Below are 20,026 nucleotides of genomic sequence, written 5' to 3' on the forward strand. Positions count from 1 at the left end.
GCTGTGCCCATCAAGGTACCAGGGAGATGTCTGGAGAAACTTGGTGCAGCCACAGTAAGGCAGGGATGGAGGTGGAGGAGGTGGGATCAGGATGGAGCTGCAGGAGATGGATGTACAAGCGGAGGAGAGGAAGAGGGTGCTGTAAGTGGACACAGAGGTGGGATCAGGGTGGAGGAGACAGAGATGGATGTGGAGGAAGTGGGACTGGAGTAGAGGTGAAGAGGAAGGTGGAAGAGCAGGAGGTAGGGGGGATGAGGTGGATGAAGGAGACGGGAACAGATATGGAGAGAAGTGGAGATGGAGGTAGAGATGGAATTAGGATTGGGTCAAGGTGGAGGAGGGGGAGGAGGAAGGTGGAGGAGACTATTCCTTGCTGGAGGGCTGTTCCAGTCCAAAGCCCTTGCTGTGCCACTGCTGGTGCTGTGGCTGTCACCCTGCTTGACCCATGTTGTCACCCAGGCACACACAGCAGCCTTGGGCATGGCAGGTTCCCTGGGGCACCCAGTATGAGTGACCACCCCAAGCCTGAAGCTGCCCCATCCCATGGGACCAGGCCCATGACAACATCAACCATAATATCATCAAACATAAAGCATCAAATCATCGTTTTATCACCCAAACCCACCCTAAACCCCACTTCCTACACCAAAGTGCCTCTCACAGCTCGAGTCCTAAATCCAGCAGTGGGCACCAATCCAGTGCTGGGCTGGAACCAGCCCAAAATCCAGGCTGGGACCAGCCCAGGTTAAATGCTGCCTCATCCCATGGAACTAGAACAATGACATCCCACACAAAGCAAAATCTCCATCATTTTATCCCACCAACCCTCATTAAACCCCATTTCCTATGGCAAAGTGCCTTCCAAGAGCCCATGTCCTAAATCCATTAGTCGGCACAAATCCAGTCCAGGACCACCCTAAATCCAGTCCAGGACCACCCCAAATCCATGCTGGCACCACTCCAAATCCAGGCTGGGAGTAATCCATGCCTGGTATTGCCCCATCTCATGGGACCAGGACATCCCGCACTAACCCCACCCCCGACCCTCCTCCACCCCAAATCCTCCCCCCACAGCCCCGGTTAAGGCCGGCCCGGTGCTGCCGGGGCAGGAAGCAAATGCCAGTGCCTCCGGGCAGTTCTCAGCGAGTGGCACACGGATTTATTGGATTTATTGATTGCTTCGGGGTGCTGGTGCCCCCCGGGTGCCCACCTGGGGCGAGGGGCACGGCGCGAGCGGGGCGGGGGCGAAGCGCTGCCATTTCCATCCTCCCTCTCGCACCGGCTGGGCGGGAATGGCTCCAAATAAAACAAATCTCTCTATAGTTTCTCTCTCTATATATACAAATATATAATATATATATATCTCTGCCGATATATATATATAGAATCTTCTCTCTCTGGAAAGGATAAAAGGTTAATTTGTCTGTGCATGCACGACCAAAGCCACCAACCCACAGGGACAGCGGGTGCCAAGGGACGTGCACCCTCACCCGCCAGCACCCCGAGAGCCCAGGGGGGCCACATCCTGCACGTGCCCAGGTTATTGCTGGTCGGGTCCCATCCTGCTCCGGCAAACAAGCGGTGGGGGAAGAAGCCGAAGGAAAGAAATCCCACTGCAAAGCGCCGGCGAGCTCGTTGTCACCTGGCTGGTACCCAGTGGCACCCGCCGCCGGGGCACGGAGGAGGTGGTGGTGTCACCCCAGGACGGTGGGTGCTGCGGGGTGGGGGGTGCAGGCACCCGGCCGAAAGGCAAAGTCTGGATAAGGCGAAAAAAAATGAAATAAAGAACAGTGACCGCCCCCAAACCGGGCACTTTGCCACCCAAAACTGGCGCGCCCGTGGCCCTCGGTGCCGGTGGCCGGTGCTGGCCCCGGGGTGCCGCACGGATGAGCTTGGGGACAGGGACACTGTCATAGGGCTGTGCTCTCTGATTCCTCCTCCTCCTCCTCCTGCCGGGGGGTCAGGCTCGGCCCCGAGAGTCTCTGCGCTGCCTCCGGTGGGTCCCGGCACTGGGCAGCATCCGGGGGGACGTGGAGGGAGGGGACCTCAAAACGGAGCAGACCTGTGGGAGGGCACAGTGATGGGGGACGCTGTGGCGGGGGCTCGGGGGCAGGACACCCGCCGGGGCTGGCACCGTGTTAGTGCCACCACCAGGGATGTCACCCCGCCCCATGCCACCCCACCCGACCCGGTGGTGACCCCGGCTGCCCCGACCCTCCCAGGGGACCCGCAGGGCGAGGCTGCACTTGTGGTGACAGAGGGTGACCCCAGCCCCGGGTGGGCGGTGTCACCATGGCCCTTGCTGAGAGTGGAGCAACCCCAGGTGGGCAGGAGCTCCTGAGGGCACACGGCGGGGCAGCTGCCCCCGTGCCAGGGGCAATGCCAGGGTGTGATGTCAGGGCTGCACTCATGCCAGGGTGCAGTGCCAGAGCCACAGCAATGTTGGTGCCACCCAAAGGCAGGTGGCAGCCCCTGGGGAGTGCCCTGCCCCGCAGGGTGCCCGGGGCTCAGTGCTACCCGTGCTGTCCCACCCCCTGCGGGCAGGACGAGCATACAGGGACAGAGCCTCTGCCCCATCAGACTCCGTGGGGGCTCCCTGACCCCACACGTGCACAGCCCCTGTGTCCCTTGGTGTCCCTGATGTCACCTGGCCATTCCCAAAGCATATCCCTGACTGTGCCTATCCAACAGCTGCAGGGACACGGGGCGGGGGGTGGGACACATGACACCAACAAAGCCCAGGGACAGCAGGGTCAGAACAGCAGGAACGGCAGGAACAGCAGCACAGGCTCATGGGGCTTCCCAGGGACAATGCCACCTTCCTGGGGACACTGCCAACTTCCAAGGGACATAGCCAAGTGCCCGACTACATTCCTGGGCTCATCACCACCTTCCTCAGGACGGTTCCACTTTTCCAGGGACATCACCACCTTCCTGACTACATGGCCACCCTCACAGGGGTGTTGCCACCTTCCTGGGGACACTGCCATCTGCCTGGGGACACTGTCATCTGCCTGGGGCCAGCACAACCTCTCTGTGGCCAGTTCTGCCCTGCCAGTGATACAGTCACCTTCCTGGAGACATCGCCACCTTCCTGAGGATGCTGCCACCTTACCAGTGACCCATCCACTTTTCCAGGGACACTGCCACCTTCTTGGGGACACTGCCACCTTCCTGGGGACACTGCCACCTTCCTGAGGACATTGCCACCTTTCTAGGGATACCACCACCTTCCTGAGGATGCTGCCACCTTCTTGGGGACATCACCACCTTCCTGGGGCACAGTTCTGCCTTTCCAGGGACATTGTCATGCTCCTGGAGGACACTGCCACAACTGCCACCTTCCTGGGGACATCCCCACCTTCCAGGGCACACGTCTACCTTTCCAGGGCCAGTTCCACCTTCCCAAGGACATTGCCACCTTTATGGGGATACCACCACCTTTCTGAGGATGCTGCCGCCCTCCTGGGGACATTGCCACTTTCCAGGGCAGAGTTCTGCCTTTCTAGGGACACTGTCACCTTTGGGAGGACACTGCCACCTTCCTGGGGACATCTCCACCTTCCAGGACACAGTTCTGCCTTTCCAGGGCCAGTTCCACCTTTCCAGGGACATTGTCACCCTCCTGGGGGACACTGCCACCTTCCAAGGGACACAGCCAACATCCCGACTGAGCTCACCACCACCTTTCTGGGGGGACGCTGCCACCTTCCTGCGGACATCACCTCCTGCCAGGGCACGGTCCTGCCTTCCCAGGGACACTGCCACCCTCCCGGGGCGGGGCGGGGGGGCCGCTGCCACCCTCCCCAGAGCCCCCCCACCGCCCCGTGTGCCCCCGCCGGGGTTACCTGTGAGCGCGCCGTCCCCGGGGCCCGCGGCGTCCAGGCGGGGCGGCTCCGGGGGCTGGGGGGCGCCGGGGGCGGCCGGGGGGGGCTGGGGCGGCGGGGGCAGCGCGGGGCGCGGCCGCGGCTTGGGGGTCGGGCGGGCCCGGGGGGCGGCGGCGGCGGGGGACGGCAGGAGCGGGGGCGGCGGCGGCGGGGGCTGCCCGGGGGTCGGGCAGGGGGGCCCGGGGGGGCCGTACGGGGAGGGGGTGCTGGGGGGGGTCGGGGACAGGCTGGCGGGGGAGGGCTGCCCCCCGCCCGGCTCCCCCGCGGCCGCCCGGGGAGGGATGGGCGCCAACTTCTTGGCCCCTGCGGGACAGAGACACGGGAAGGGGTCAGGGTGCGGGGGGGTCGCACCCAGCGGGGACCCCCCCGGAGCCCCCCGGCCCGCTCCTACCTTTGCGCAGGGTGTGCGGGCTGTGCTCGGCCGGCGGGGCGGGGCCGGGGGGCGGCGGCGGCCCCGGGGAGAGCTCCGGGGGCTTGAAAGTGCTGGGGCGGGGGGACGGGGTGACGAGAGAGAGAGAGAGGGGGGAGAGAGGGAGAAGGAGGGAAAGGAAAAGGAACAGAAAAGGAAAAGGAAGAGAAAGAGAAAGGGAAAGAGGAAGAGGAAGAGGAAGAGGAAGAGGAAGAGGAAGAGGAAGAGGAAGAAAGGAGGGGAAAAGAAAAAAGAAAAGGAATAAATAAAAAAAAGAAAAATGGAAAAGACAAAAAAGGAAAAGAAGAAAATAGAAAAGGGTGAAGAAGAAAAAGGATAAAAAGAAGGATAAAAAGAAGAAAAAGAAAAGGAAAAAAGAAAACAAGTGAGAGGAGAGGGGAGGGGAGGGGAGGGGAGGGGAGGGGAGGGGAGGGGAGGGGAGGGGAGGGGAGGGGAGGGGAGGGGAGGGGAGGGGAGGGGAGGGGAGGGGAGGGGAGGGGAGGGAGGAGAGGAGAGGAGAGGAGAGGAGAGGAGAGGAGAGGAGAGGAGAGGAGAGGAGAGGAGAGGAGAGGAGAGGAGAGGAGAGGAGAGGAGAGGAGAGGAGAGGAGAGGAGAGGAGAGGAGAGGAGAGGAGAGGAGAGGAGAGGAGAGGAGAGGAGAGGAGAGGAGAGGAGAGGAGAGGAGAGGAGAGGAGAGGAGAGGAGAGGAGAGGAGAGGAGAGGAGAGGAGAGGAGAGGAGAGGAGAGGAGAGGAGAGGAGAGGAGAGGAGAGGAGAGGAGAGGAGAGGAGAGGAGAGGAGAGGAGAGGAGAGGAGAGGAGAGGAGAGGAGAGGAGAGGAAAAAGAAAAAAGAGAAATCAAAAGGGAAACGAAAAGCAAGGAATGAAACATAAAAAGGAAATTAATAAACAGGAAAAATAAAATAAAAGGAAAATAAAGGGAAATAAAACGCGTAACATAAAAATTAAAAATTCAAAGAATTAAAAATAAAAGGATAAAAAGTAAAAGACATAATAAAAATTTAAAAAATCAAAAAGTAAAACTCAAATATAATGAAAAATAACATTAAAAAAACAAATTATAAAGTAAAAATAAATTAAAAAATTAATAAAATGAAAACGTAAAAAATTAGTCACAACGACAGGAAAGAAAAAAGAAAAATTAAAACAAATAGCAGAAGAAAGAAGAGGGAGAGCCGTGAGGTCTTTCCCGCACCCAGCGACCCCCTCCCGCTGCCCCCCAGGGGTTCTCTCAACCCCAGCTTCTCGTGGCCACCCCCCCCATGACCCAGGGTCCCCCCGGACAGAGGTGACACCCCCCGCCCCCCCGCCGGGGTCCCCGCGGTTACCTCGGGGGGCCGAGTCCTGCGGCGCGGGCGGGCGGGCGGCTGCCCCGGGGGAGAGGGGGCGCGGGGGGGACCCCGCTGGGGGGGCAGAGCCACGGGGCCAGGGAGGGACAGTGCCACGGGGACAACGGGGGGCAGTGCAGGGAGCAGGGATGAGGGGCGAGCAGCGAGGGGGAGGCGCGGGCAGGGGGGAGGCTGCGGCTGCAGCCCGGCCAGAGGGGCTGTGCCCAGGGAGGGGGACGGGGCCAGGAGCCGGGGCACGGGAGGGCCCGCTCGTCCCCGGGGCGGGGGGCGCTGGGGCCGCCACTGCGCCAGGCAGATGCCAGGTCAGCCCTGCTGCAAATGTACAGAAGCACCATAAAAACCGGCAAAAAGAAAAGAAAAGGGAGGAAGAAATAATAAAAGAGCAGAAGCGCTGGCGGGGAGGGCGGGGGAGCAGCAGGGGAGCCCTCGCGGTGCCGAATCCCCCGGCTCGTGCCATGGCACGACCCACCCGGGGCTGTTCCCCCCCACCCAGTGTGTGCACCCCAGGGCAGAGCCCAGCTCTGCTCCCCTTTTTGGGGCAAAAGAAAGTGGGATTTAGGCACTTTGTCCCATCTGACCTGTGCAAATTAAAGTTGGAGACAGACCCTCGGCAGCCTAAGGGCTCGGGGGTCTCTGGGCTCCCTGAGGCTTTTCCCTGCACCTTCCTGGCACCTCCAGCCCAAATTCTGCTACACCCGGGCAAGGGACCCTGAAGGCAGCATGGTTCCCATGGGAATGGCAGGATGGGGATGTGGCAGTGGCTGCACGAATGCTAAACATCCTCTCCTGTTGCCCTCCTGCTGCTCCTCTCCCAGGGGTGCTGAGCATCTCCTCCTCCTCCTGCTCCCAGGATGCTGCTCCTATCCCAGGGATACTGAACATCCTCTCCTCCTGCTGCCCCCAGGACGCTGCTCCTCTCCCAGGGATGCTGAGCATCTCCTCTTGCTGCTCCTGGGATGGTGCTCCTCTCCCAGGGATACTGAGTATTATTCCACCCACTACCTCCAGGATGCTGCTCCTACCCCAGGGATGCTGAGCACCTCCTCCTGCTCCTCCCGGGATGCTGCTCCTCTCCCGGGAATGCTGAACGCCTCTCCCGCGCTTGTTCTACTGCCGGACTGACAGACGGGGAGGATGCCCGGCTTGGGGACACGGGGCGCTGGTGGCCTTACCTTGTCCGCTCGGTTCCCGGCGGGAAGCCGAAGCTGGTGGGAGGCGGGGAAGGCGTGGCTGAAATCTCCGGCGATTGCTCGGGAATGGGCGAGTGGGGCGTGGGGGGCAGCTCGGCGGGCGGCGCGGGGGGCTGGGCGGACGGAGGGGCGGAGGATGCCTTGCGTCCCGCGGAGGTGCCTCGGCGAGCCACCCACGAGGTGTCCATCACCCTGACGCCCATGCTGGGGGCACACAGAGACAGGGGCTCGGCACCCGCCCGGCGGGAGGGCACCGCCAGCACCGCGTCGCGGCTCCTGCGAGGTGCCTGGTCCCTAAAAACGCCTCCTCCATGGGGAAACTCCTGGGAATAAACCCAGGGTAGGGTGGGACGTGCTTGTGACTCCCACCGGCCACCTCTTCGTTCCCCGAGTACCAGCACACAGCAGCATTGTCCCAGCACCCACCCAGCACCCTCCCAGCATCCCAGCAGCTTCCCAGAACCACTGGAGAGGATACAGTACCTTTGGATTTTCCTAAGGCTGCATGGGCAGAAACACACAATTATTAGAGTGATAAAACCCCTAACACTGCTCAGTCCCCAGAGCGAGAGCCCAGGGCTCAGGAGCCGTGAGGCCCAGGGGCTTAGAGAGAGGGCACAGTGGGGACCAGGCTATGCCAGTGGGAGGGACGGTGTGGGACATTTTCCGGAAATGGGGACTTTTTTTGGGATGAGGAGAGCCCTGGGGTTATTTCTGGAATTGACCTGACTATTTGCAGTCCCTGTAGCACAGGGGTGGATATGCACAGGCTGGGAATGGGGAGCTTTCCCCTGAAGCAAAGCCTGCAGACCCTGGGGACACCAGGGCACCTGTCTGCAGCACAGCACAGCCTTGATGTCACATCATGGGCCACCCCACTCCCATCTACAGTGGGCTGGGGGTGGGAGTCAAGCCCTGGGCTCACCTGAGCATCCTCAAGAGGCTGGCACGGAGAGCAGGGGGTTCTCCCACCCCAGGACCACCCAACCTCCACCAGCTCAATGCCACCCCATCCCGAGGTGGCCGCAAAGCCAGGGATGCTGAACATCCTCTCCAGGTGCTCCTATCACAGGGACACTGGCAAAGCCACCGCCTCCCTCTCCCCAAACCCTGGCACTTCAAAGACCCTACCCATCCTTCTTGTAGAACTCCAGCATCATGTTGTCCGTGGCCACGCTGAGGGGCCGTCGCGCCTGGTCGTGCTGCCGGCGGTCGGCGTGGTCCATGTCCGGGGAGGGCATGGAGCTGTAGTTGGCGTTGTGGTTGACGTGCATGGGGCTGCCATAGTTGCCTGTCACGTTGAACTCAATGTCTGGGGGGGGGGAAAGGAGCAGGGAGGGATGACATAGGTATAAGTGTGCTCAGTGAGGGGGTACTGGCCCCGCAGAAACACCCAGGGGGATCTCGGGTTGGGCACACAGCAGTGAGTCTTGCCAGATCTCTGCCCTGCCCCTGCCCTAAGCCAAGGCAAGCAGAGAGAGCCGGCAAAAATAAATCTGGGAGCTCCCTAGGGAGAGCCAGGACGTCCCACAAAGCCCATGCTGCCCCCACAGCCACAGCCTACCTCCTGGGAAGAACCAGTCGGCGTGCTGGATGAGCGGCTCGATGATGCCCACGATCTGCAGCGACACGGTCGTCATCATCTCCGTCATGTTCCTGCAAGGTGGTGGGCAGCACAGCAACCTCAGCCCCTCAGCAACCCCACCTCAGTCCAGTCTCATTTCCAGTGGGATTTGGCCCCCAGTTTCCCCCTCAGCCCCTTCCCCAGCATCCCCCTGTCCAACTCCTCACCCTTCTGCCTGTGGCCAGAGGAGGTTGGGCCCCAGCACGATGGCCACGTTGCTCGGTGTCATTTTGTTCATGTCCTGGTACTCGGTCAGCTTGGCCAGGAATTTAATCACATACCTGGAGGGCAGGTCCAAAACATGTCCATGTATTTACTGATCACAGCCTCTCTGTCCCCTCCCTGTGTCCTGCTGGCCCCAGGCTCACCTGATGTTGTTGTAGTTGGCTTTGGGCAGCTTCTCACAGGCGTTCCAGAGAGCCTGGAGCCGCTTCTCCTGCTCTGGGATGCTGTGAGGAGGTGTGAGAGAGTGTTATCCCTCATCCCCACCCCACCCCTGGGCCCTCCACCCCTGCCCTGGGGGACCCTGAGAAACCCTCAGGCTGCTGGCAACACTATATAAGTAAATTAATCCCCAAAACCTGGCGAAAAGGAGAAGGAAACCTTTTCAGTGGAGGTTGGATGCTGGGCCTCTCCCCACCTCCTGGCTCTCAGTCCCCGGGGGAAACATCCCAAATGTTGTGAGCCATGTCAGAAATAACTCATGGCCCCTGACCTATCCATGGGGACCCAAAATGCCACCACCTGTGTCACAGAGGAATGGGGGAGACGCCCCAGACTCACTTGGAGGCCTGGATCCACTCCTCATACAGCTCAAACGTCATGAGGGGCTCTGGTAGCTCTCGCAGGTAGGACTTGAGGGCTCCTGTGGCACACAGGGGACACAGGCATTGGCACTGCGGGTGGCACCAGCTGTTGGGCACCAAGTGGTTTCGCTCCTGGGCATTTTGACTCCATCCCTCCCAGCCTTCCCACCCACCACACCCCAGAGCACCCGCTAGCCTTCCTGGCTTGGTGGAGCCTGTAGCACTCCCTGACCTCCAGCAAGCACCTTGCCACCCCCACTAGTCCCTCCCAGCACCTCCCTAATTCCCTCCACCACACATTCTCCCAGCTCTCCCTCATTTGTTTTTGCTTAGGACATTCACAGCTCCTTGTGCTGGGAACAGGTTCCCAGTGGGAAACCAGGGTTCAACCCTATGCCTGCAGGAGCACCTGCCCCCTCTGCCCATCTCCAGCCTGTCCAGGTCCCTGTGGATGGCAGCATAACTCTGGGGCAGCCCCAGGTTGTGTCATCTGCCAGCTCACTGATGGTGCACCCTCCCCCATTGGCCAGGTCATTAATTAATGATGTTAAACAAAATCAGACCCAGTATCAGGGTGTAGACCCTGGACTACAGCACTAGTTACTGGGATCCAACTAGACTTCGTGCCACTCACCCACCCTCTGGGTGCCCACAGTGGGTGCCTGGATGGGCCACCCCCCACCCCACCAACCCCCTGCCCCGAGGAGCCCTCACCTGCAATGGCATGAGGGTCAGCTGAGTACTCCTGCACGTCCACCACGCAGCAGTCCAGGGCTGCCTTCAGCTTCTTCAGCTTGGAGGCCGAGGGGGCCACTCGGAACAGACCCTTGGCAGAGGACACAGGACAGCGTCGGACAAGCTTTGGGGCTGGGGGTGTCCCCAGAGCCCCCCAGTTCCTCATCCCTGCCCCAGAGGCACCCATGGCCCCTTCCATCGAGCCCAGCAAGGGTGGTTGGACATGGGACCCACCTCCTCCTGCATCCCACACTCCAGCAGCATGGTCACACACGCCTCCACGGGGAAGGCGATCTCCCGCCCGCTGACAGCCAGGTGCTCTTCCAAGGGCTTCCCAAAGGAGGGCTTCTCCATCCACGCCTCTGTGATGGGCAAAGGGGGTGACAGGGTGAGGAGGACAGTGCTGGATTCAGCATCCCATCCCTGAAAGGCTCTTGGTAGCAAAATATTCCGTTTGGGTGATGCTAAAACAACAGGACCCTGACCCTCTGTCCTGGGCGGCTCAGGAAGTGCTTTTTAAACATAAAATTCAAACAAAATGTTTTCCAGTCATCACATGGGACATTTCAAAGGGGCTGGATAACATTTTCCAGGGCAGGCAACGACAGGCAAACCTTTGCAATATTTCTTCCTTCTTCCATCACAGTTAGAGACAGGAATATTTTGTGGGAATGAGAGAAAAAACCCCAAATGAATCCTTCCCTGCCCCATTGCAGTGATGGCAGGACCCTGAGCTCTGCCTTGAGAAGGAGCTGCTCCTGGGGCCATCATGTGAGTCTCACCCCAACCTTGGGCTCCAAGCCCAGTGCCTACAGAGGCTGCACACCACAGAGTGACACCCCAAGCCTCCCCTCTGTGCTGGGGCTGGTATTAGGGCAGGAGGTGGCATTCAAAATCAAACCTATAACTATAGAGTTTATCTGACTACAGCTCCCTGCTACTTGCTGATAAATCAGAGTTTTTGCAGCACTGCCAAGACTGCTTTGATTTGTCCAAGGTATCCTCTACAATTCTTCACTTTGAGAGGGAAGAGGGTACTATTAACACAGAAAAAAAACCACCTTAAAGTGGACAGGATTCATTGCCAGGATCATAAAATCATGGTTTGGGTCAGAAGGGACTTAAAAGACCATCTAGTTCATCCCTCCTGCCATGGGCAGGGACACCTTGCACTAGCCCAGGTTGCTCCAAGCCCCGTCCAACCTGGCCTTGGACACTTCCAGGGATGGGGCAGCCACAGTTTCTCCAGGCAGCCTGTGCCACAATCAGTCAGGTTCCCCCTTTCCATGAAGCTGGCTGGATCCTGTACCCCACAGCCAAGTGGGTAGGGATGGGATGCCCTCCCCAGTGCCAGGGCAGGCAGGATGCAGACAGGACAGGCAAAGCCAGGCTCAGCCACAACACTGTGGGGTCACCCCAGAGCCAGCTCTGGTGCTGGCCTGACACAGGGGCCTCGGTGTCACGTGCAGGACCAGGACAGACCCCGTGGGCACTCACCCTGCTGGGCTTTGATCTGGGGCAGCACGTTCTGCAGGAGCGCCAGGGACTTGCGATGGTACTCGGCCTGCACCTCGATCAGCTGCGGGGACACGGCACCAGCGTCACCCCCGGGGATGGGGACACAGGGGGACAGGGACACGGGGGATGGGGACACGGGGGGACAGGGACACTGGGGGACAGGGACACGGGGGCACAGGGACACGGGGGGACAGGGACACGGGGGATGGGGACACGGGGGGATGGGGACACGGGGGGACAGGGACATGGGGGGACAGGGACACGGGGGGACAGGGACACTGGGGGACGGGGACACTGGGGGATGGGGACACGAGGGGACAGGGACATGGGGGGACAGGGACACAGGGGATGGGGACACGGGGACATGGGAGCCCCACAGGGACGGGCAGCACTTACAGTTTGGAAATAGTTTGCATAGTCTACTTCTTTGGCCACGAAATTGTACATGTCAGCCGAGAGCTGGTCCTGCAGAGAGCAGAGGATCAGTGACTGTCCCGCTCGTGCTGCCCTGGGGGCACCTTGGGGGGTCACCAGGAGGGACCAGCTTGGTCACGCCAGGAGCCAGCGTGGCACAGTGCAGCCCCCACTCGAGGTGTGCTGGGGATGTTGAGTGTATGGCAGCACCACGGGGATTTGCTCTCTGCCACCACGCAGACACCTCCCACCTCACCCCCCGTACCTCCTTCCAGAGCCCACACTTTTCCAGCACTGTGGAAATTTCACGCTCGCAAAATGAGGCTTTGCCACTTCCCGGATTACTCCTTTCCCAGAATCCCCTGGGATAATTCAACTGGAGGAAAACCATCAAGGCTTTGAAATACATTCCAGCTGCAACATCCAGCACCAGTGCAGGGAATGTACTGGGGGCAGTTCCCGGCTGCACTCGTTTGCTTGGAAGTGCTGGGTGTGTGGGGCTGGGATGCCCCAAGATGGGGAGACACAGCCTGAGTTTGTATTTCAAAGGATGTGGGTTCTGTTTGTGTCCCTGGAGGACAGAGCCAGGATTTGAGACACTCACACAGCTCCATCTCCTGCCCCCAACCTGCCCAATGCCACAGCACCGGGTTTGCCCAGCCCTTCACATCTTCTGCCCCAGGAGAATTCAAAGTCACACAAAACTTCCAGTGGGTTTTATCACTAAATCCCACAGTCCATGACAAGGGTGCTGGCTGCAGTGTCCCCCCTGGATTGGACACTTCTCCCACCCAGCCTGACCAACTGGGGAGATCATGGCCCTGTGGGATGGTGGGGGGTGATGTGGGCTTGGCACATGCCAGCACTTCCTGCAGGTGTTGGGGATTAAATTAAGTTTACTTTCAGAATATTAGAAATTAATTGTGGGATTACTTAGGGTTCATTTGCATCACATTGGCCCCTGCTCAGAACTTAGCATGAGCAGGGGAGGAAATGGAGGCTGGATCCACTTATCCCACCAGATAAGAGGACTCAAGGGAAAAGACCTTCAAGAACAGGCAACAGAAAAGGCATGAGACCTTGGTAGAGATAAGGTGGAGGGTAAACATGAATCAAGCTTGTTACTCAGTTACACCAGCCAGAAGGTAAGAACAGTTATTGACCTGTCTGTGTGGACATGGAGAGAGAATCCAGTGAGGTGTTAGAGGACCCCAGACCCAAAATCACCAGAGGACCAAGAAGTGCGAGCACGGGAAGAACGGGGACATCAACTGAATGGGTAAAAAGTCCCAGGTTTTCTTTGTTCAGGGTCCCTGAACAGCTCCACCAGATGGAGTTGTTCCCACTGCTGTACCAAATAATTATTAAATTATTCTTTCCTGGAATTGGATGTCTGAGTCTCTTCTGTGGGAAGACTAAAGGAGAGAAATTTCTATAACAATTTGGTGACCCAGGTGGAATCCCAGGCCACCACCTTCAGATCCTCCCATCTCCAAACATCCAACTGCCACCAGTGGCTGAGCTCACCTGGGACCTACAGAGTGGGAGGCACTCAAGGGTTAGTGTTAACAATTCCCTGAGCAGATTTGGTGAAGATACTGTGGGTTTGAGACCCTCTTAGTGTTAGAGAGCCCTGCATCTTGTTTATAGTGCACAGCCTGAGCAGTGCAGGGGGTCTGAGACCCTCATGAGGTGCACATAGAAGGGGAATCGAGTCTCCCTTAACCCACAGAAGGGAGTTCAAGTCTCTCTTAGTGCTTGAAAATTATGGGAAATAAATCCAGCACTGAGAAGGGAGAGAAATGTCTCTAACAGCAGGACTCTGTGCCAGGGCTGGGTGTGCTCAGTGCTGAGCTCACTGGCTCCTGCCAGGATGGGTCCCCTGGGAATGGGATGCTCTCCAGCGCCAGTGGGATAAGGAGGATGGGGACAGAAGAATTGGGGATGCTCTGCCTGGCTGGTGAACATCAGCCACTGCCACCAGGCTGTGTCTGGGGATGGGGACCAGCACAGGCAGTGGGGTACGAAAAGATGAAGAGCAGGGTAAGAGGAGAGGCTGCAGGTTTTCCACGGTGTCTGGGACACCAAGATCATTCCCCCCAGCAAGGAGTGGTCCCCCCAGGAGCCCTGGGTACCCTGCAGATCTCCACTCTGTTGGCTGCCTCCTCCATCTCCTCCCTGAGAGCGTCGGCTTTGGCGCCCGAGGGTTGCAGGTTGCTGGCCAGGCCCGAGGACTTCACGGACTGCTGCCACCTGTGGAGAGGGCAGAGCTGTCACAGGGAGGGACAGGGACCTGTAGGGACCAGGGAGCACATCTCAGCAGGCTTGGAGGGCAGCACAGGGACCCCCCTCAGCCAAGCCCACCATGATCCCCAGGGCTGAGCACCACGGAGATGATCCCAGTCCAGCTGGGATGCAGCATCCACTCCCCAGGACGTGCTGTGAAGTGGGGCCTTGGACAACTCAGTGGTGCCACAGGACAATCCCTGCAGTGGCAGGAGCACCCAGCTCTTTGCCAGCACATCAGAACTCACCAAGACAGGGAAAAGAGGGAGCAAAATACAGATTTCTGCCAGAAAAAAAATACTCTTTTGCTGCAGAGGGCAGGCAAGGAAAAGGAATCCGTGGATTCTGCAGACAGGAGCAGAAATTGTGGCTCACTGCAGAGCTTGACTTCAAGGCACACAGTGACACAGCAGACACTTACTGACCCAGGGGAACTGCAGTGCCAGGAGTCCAGGACCTGCTTTCCCTGGAGCTAATCATCCCTTGGGAATTCTTATTTTTCATAAAGCATTTGAAGCCACTTCCTACCTCGTCCTGGAGGAGTCCATGTCCAGCACGAGCTTTGCCAAGTGCTTCCTCTGCTTTTGGATATTTGGGATTTCCACCTGCAGCGACACACAGGAATGGGAGGAGACAAATATCCCTGGAGAGGTGTCCAGGAATGGGTCACTCACACCGGGAGTTTGGGCTGGGGCAAGATAAGGATGCAGCTCCTTCTTTTATCATCACCATCAGGGAGATGGCACAGCTCATCCCTCTGTGTCCCCACAGGGACTGTGCCACACCTTGACAGCCCCAACTGCAGAACCCAAGAGGAGCATCCTTGGGGGATCAAAGCTTCCTGCCCTGGGGAGCTGGATGAGGGAAGGAAAAGGGCTTTTGGGGATGGCAGTGCAAAGCCCTCCATGCATGGCCACCACTTCCCAAAGGATTTGGTAACAGCTGAAAGCCCTGGACACCAGTAGTGCCTCAAAGCTTCTGCTTCTGTTGGGGAAGACAAAATCAGAACCAAGCCCAGGATGTTTTTCTGGGTGTAAAAGCAGGGAAAAAAGCATTGGGTAAAATTGAAAAACAAAGTTGGCAGCAGGGTGGAAAAGGAGGGGGGGAAATCCCAACACCAAAGAGTGTTTGGAGCTTGGAAAAATGGGTCTGAAATAAGAGTGTGAACCCACTGCCCCTGGGAAAGGCAGAAAGGAGGAGGAGCAGTGGGAGCAGGTGAAGGAGCCCAGCAGGACACGCTCCAGCACCAGCCTGGCTCCAGGAACTGAACAAGCTGCCCAAGGGGTGCTTTCCCCAGTCAGATGTGAGTCCCCAGCACGGGGACACCCCCACCCAGTGACCCCCCCACGCTGCTCACCTCGGCCAGCACGAAGAGGGGCTCGATGACATCTCTCTCCACCTGCAGCTCGAAGTGGATGAGCTCCTGTGCCAGCTTGTCCTCGGCCTCCCCGCACAGCCGCAGCATCTTCCTGCAGGGACACGGGCACAGCTGGGCACCGCGGGGCTGGGGGGCAGGGGGTGGCTGTCCTGCACCCACCGGGGTGGGCAAAGGGCACCCAGCACCCCTGGGGGTCTGGGCAGTGGTGAGGGGCAGCCTGTCCTTGGTGGAGAGCTGGAGAGAGGGGAACCGTGGGCTCTGTGGGTGTCAGGAAATCTCATTCCCCATTCCCTAAATATTGTACCAGTTACAGTCTGAAGGTATGGACTTTGTTAAGAACTATATACATAGTTATAGATATATTAAGTTACTTATCCACACATAGTTTACATTGTATACTGCATGACCAAAGGACTTTGTTAAGAATTATACACACACATGTACAGTTTCTTAAGTTATGGATATATTAAGTTACTTAAGATATATATATAGACATAAACTTTACATGGTATAGTGCATGGCCAAAGGACTCCAGCTCACAACAAGAAAGAAAAAGCACTAAGGAGCTTGCAGGAGCACCCCAGCCCTCCCACACTGCTTTGAAACCCTCCCTGTTATCCAGCACCACAGATGAGGAACAGCAGCAATTCCTGGCAGCAGCATCCCAGCACCCCCCCAACAGTGTCAGAGCTCTGGGGCAGCCCCGGGCCCCCCTTACCCCAGCAGGGAGTCATCCCCCAGCACAGCAGATCCCTCCATCAAGCACTGGGCCAGCGTCGTCAGCGGCAGCTTCTTCTGCAAAGAGAGGGGCTGTGTTCCCACCCTGGCACCCCCGGCACCCCCGGAACCCCCGGAGCCCCCGGAGCCCCCGGAGCCCCCGGAGCCCTCACCGAGCGCTTGTCGGCGTCCACGCCCTGCTGGCCCTGCAGACATGCTGTCAGCTTCTTGTGGGTGCTGTGGGACACCTGCTTCACCAGCTCCAGGCGCTTCTCCACCTGCGGATGCAGCCGTGTCCATGCCCCGGGAATCCCGCCCGGCCCGGGCAGGGACCCAGGGGGCTTTGCCAGCAGAGGGCTTGGAGTTGCTGCTCTCTTGGATGTGACAGCACCAGATCAAAGCCATCTCAGAGCAGAGGTGCTGCTGCCCCATCTGCCCCTGGATCTGGAGCAGCCTCCGAAGCCCAGTGTCCATCCCCTGCCAAGCCCAAACTGGGCAATCACTGAAAATCACCTTATTTGCCTCTGAATTGATTAAATTAAGCAATTCATCCCAAAAACTCAGCAAGATGAACATTTAAACATAATCAGCCAAGATCTGTCGAAAAGCAAAGCTGAGAGATGTGGTGAAAACATGGAAAGCTCAAAATCTGGGGATACAATGTGGAAAAAGAGAAATAGGCTCTAAAGTTCAAAATCTTGGGAAATGATCCAGGGGGAAGAAAAGAAATATTCTCTGTCTGAGCCTGCAGCAAGTCCTTGAGGCAGGAGGCACCTCACAGGAGCCTGGCACTCAGGCTGAGCTATTTTCCATCACTATAGTAATATATATTACTAATAATATATACTATATAATATATAATAATATATACATATATAATATAATATGATAATATATAAATATTATATATATTTAACAAATAATAGATTTTCAGGATGTCTGGCTGAGGTGGAGCAGTCTCTGTCCTCCTTGCAGCATATATATGTTCCTTTCACCATACACATGGACATGTATATATATAAAATTATATATATATAAATTATATATATTATATATACACACACATTTGTGTATATCTTGGAAAGAAGGGGTATGATGGTCATGTGGGTGTGCACCCATCTAAATAAGCCAAACTGGAGTTAATTAGATAAAGACGCCTGCAAACAACACTGGTCCTTTGGGAGACACCTGGACAGGGTAGCAACGACCACCCTCCCTACTGAATTATCACCCAAAGATGTAAAAATCCCCTGTGTGACCTTGTTGGAGTCAGAGATGTTCCAAGGGCTGGAGGAGAGAAGGCTCCAGGGAGACCTTAAAGCCCCTTCTAGTGCCTAAAGGGGCTCCAAGAGAGCTGGAGAGGGACTTGGGACAAGGGCCTGGAGGGACAGGAAAAGGGGGAATGGTTTCACACTGCCAGAGGGCAGGGTTAGATGGGATATTGGGAAGAAATTCCTCTCTGTGAGGGTGGTGAGGCCCTGGCACAGGTTGCCCAGGAAAGCTGTGGCCCCATCCCTGGAAGTGTCCCAGGCCAGGTTGGACGGGGCTTGGAGTAACCTGGGCTGGTGGAAGGTGTCCCTGCCCTTGGCAGGGGGTGGAATGAGTTGATCTTTAAGGTCCCAACCCAAACCACTCCATGATTCCATGAATTTGGTGATGGATTTGTGAATTCACATCCCTTTGCTGGCACTTCCCCTCCCGGGGCATGCAGGAAGCCAGGACACATGACCTGGGATCACAGCTGCTAATCCAAGGCACCACGGGAGGCTGAAATCACCCAAGCCATCAGCTTTGGGAACCATCCCCTGCTGTCACATGTCCCTTCCCCAGGGCAGGATACGGGGAACAGGCACCCACAATCTGGCTGGCTGGATCAGGTTGCCATCCTGGCAGAGACAAGACTGGATCCGATTCCAGCTGACCTGGAAACCAGGCTGGGAAAGGGCCAGGAGGCACGTGGGAGGGAGACACTGCTGCTTCCCACGCTCCCAGCCCCCTCCTCCTCCTCCCAGCCCATCTCATTCCTGTAGGATGCTGCAGCACAGACTGACATGGAGCTGCTGACCCAGCCAGCACCCAGAGGGGGGTGCCCAGGCACCCATGGACACCTGGGAATGGGTCAGACCTCACAGAGGACCTCACCTGCAGGAGATCTTCGCTCAACACTTCAGTCTTCTCGGCTCTGCAAGACAAGAAAGAAGACAAAGCATTGGTGAGGGGTCTGGCACATGTGGCAGTGCCCGGCTGCACACCATGTACACCCGGAATGTGCTTTTCCATTGGGATGCAGGTGGTGATTTAAGGATCTCTGGTCTCATCAGGTATCGGCTCATCTCCTAAAGAAGCAAAGGAACCACGTCCAAAGCCTTTTAGAGAGTGTAAATCAGAGAATCACAGAATGGTTTGGGTTGGAAAGGAGCTCTTGGTGGCTCCCTGCCATGTCCCACACCAATTCAGGGTCCACCGCTGATCTCCCACTTATTTTTCCATCATCCCCAGCAAAACAGGCGTGCTAAATTCCCAGAAGGAAGCAGGCAGTGCTGCAGAGGGAGGTGGTGTGTCTACACAGGGAGGCAGCTCCCTGGGCTCTGCACACCCTCAGCACTGAGGGTTCCAAGGACACAGCCCGTCCGCACGGCTGAGCCTCCTCACACCGACACGGCCACTGCATCTGCGGCGGCAGCTGCTGCCCGAGGCCTGGCCAGAACCCTTCCTGCTGCTCCCTGGGGATGGATTTACCGCTCCAGAGCCCGTGTCATCCTCTGTCCACGCTAGTGAGGAGCGCTGGGGGTGCAGAAGGAGGCACAAACCCTCCATCCCCGGCCTCACATGCACCCTCAGCATCCTGCCCGCAGAGCCCGCGGCTGCCCCGCACCACATCTGCTCAGGCTCAGTTAAACCATCACGCTCCGGATCATTTATTCATTTTCCCAGGGTTTTTAACAATGTCAGGGCATCATCTCGCTTGGAAAAATGAGCTCTGTCAAGATGTGCTGAGGCAGAGCTGTGATTCAGCCAATTAGTCCCTAAAGGTTCGTTAACGAACAGCAAAAGCTTGGTGCTCTCATCGCTTAAAAAACACCTTTATTTCCTGAGCCCTGGTCTCTTTCTGCCATCCAAGGTGGTTTCTCAGGTTGGGAAGATGGAGGGAATTATGGAAACAGTGGAAATAAGGAGCAAACACAGGCAGAGCAAGGTTCAGAGAGCAAGCCTGGCACAGCAGCAGCTCATCCACAGATACACCACCAAAGCCTTTTAGAAAGTGTAAATCATAGAATCCCAAAATAGTTTGGGTTAGAAGGGACCTTAAAGCTCAATTTGTTCCATGCCCTGTCATGGGCAGGGACACCTTCCACTAGCCCAGGTTGCTCCAAGCCCCATCCAACCTGGCCTTGGACACTTCCAGGGATGGGGCAGCCACAGCTTCTCTGGGCAACCTGTGCCAGGGCCTCACCAAATCAACTGCATTACATCTCCTTTGTGTATTAAAGTTGTCCCAGCATCTGATTTAAATTGGTTTAAAAATAAATCTAAAAAGAAATAAATTTTAAAAACCCTATTTATTTTAATTGGGGGGGAAAAGGGATTTAAATGAACATATTTAAATGAACATCTATAAGAAGCGCAAGTGATGTGCTGCTTGCCCGGGAGCAAGAGCTGATCAGTTTCTCCTCCTCTTCTGGAAATCACCTTCA

At 57.4% G+C, this 20,026-nt stretch overlaps 1 protein-coding gene across 4 annotated transcripts in view; it reads right to left on the minus strand.

Annotated features, from left to right (window-relative positions):
* Positions 1-1,136: 1,136 nt before the first annotated feature.
* ARHGAP44 (Rho GTPase activating protein 44) overlaps positions 1,137-20,026 on the minus strand; it is a 30,215-nt gene continuing 11,325 nt past the window's right edge. Inside the window, exons 2-21 of one of the 4 annotated variants that reach the window (XM_064675661.1) lie at positions 18,474-18,513; positions 16,505-16,609; positions 16,333-16,409; positions 15,594-15,705; positions 14,765-14,841; positions 14,086-14,203; positions 11,933-12,001; positions 11,516-11,597; positions 10,253-10,380; positions 9,998-10,109; positions 9,261-9,342; positions 8,846-8,926; positions 8,645-8,758; positions 8,418-8,509; positions 7,985-8,165; positions 7,337-7,354; positions 6,836-7,057; positions 4,279-4,370; positions 3,849-4,190; positions 1,137-2,062 (exon numbers count right to left, since the gene is read on the minus strand). In XM_064675661.1, coding sequence (XP_064531731.1) covers positions 1,911-2,062; positions 3,849-4,190; positions 4,279-4,370; positions 6,836-7,057; positions 7,337-7,354; positions 7,985-8,165; positions 8,418-8,509; positions 8,645-8,758; positions 8,846-8,926; positions 9,261-9,342; positions 9,998-10,109; positions 10,253-10,380; positions 11,516-11,597; positions 11,933-12,001; positions 14,086-14,203; positions 14,765-14,841; positions 15,594-15,705; positions 16,333-16,409; positions 16,505-16,609; positions 18,474-18,513 — 2,296 coding nt within the window. In that variant the 3' untranslated portion in view covers positions 1,137-1,910. The remainder of the gene's footprint in view (positions 2,063-3,848; positions 4,191-4,278; positions 4,371-6,835; positions 7,058-7,336; positions 7,355-7,984; positions 8,166-8,417; positions 8,510-8,644; positions 8,759-8,845; positions 8,927-9,260; positions 9,343-9,997; positions 10,110-10,252; positions 10,381-11,515; positions 11,598-11,932; positions 12,002-14,085; positions 14,204-14,764; positions 14,842-15,593; positions 15,706-16,332; positions 16,410-16,504; positions 16,610-18,473; positions 18,514-20,026) is intronic. The other 3 variants (XM_064675663.1, XM_064675662.1, XM_064675664.1) reach the window with 3 other exon arrangements.

Source organism: Pseudopipra pipra, chromosome 19, assembly GCF_036250125.1.
Source record: "Pseudopipra pipra isolate bDixPip1 chromosome 19, bDixPip1.hap1, whole genome shotgun sequence".
Taxonomy (NCBI): Eukaryota; Metazoa; Chordata; class Aves; order Passeriformes; family Pipridae; genus Pseudopipra; species Pseudopipra pipra.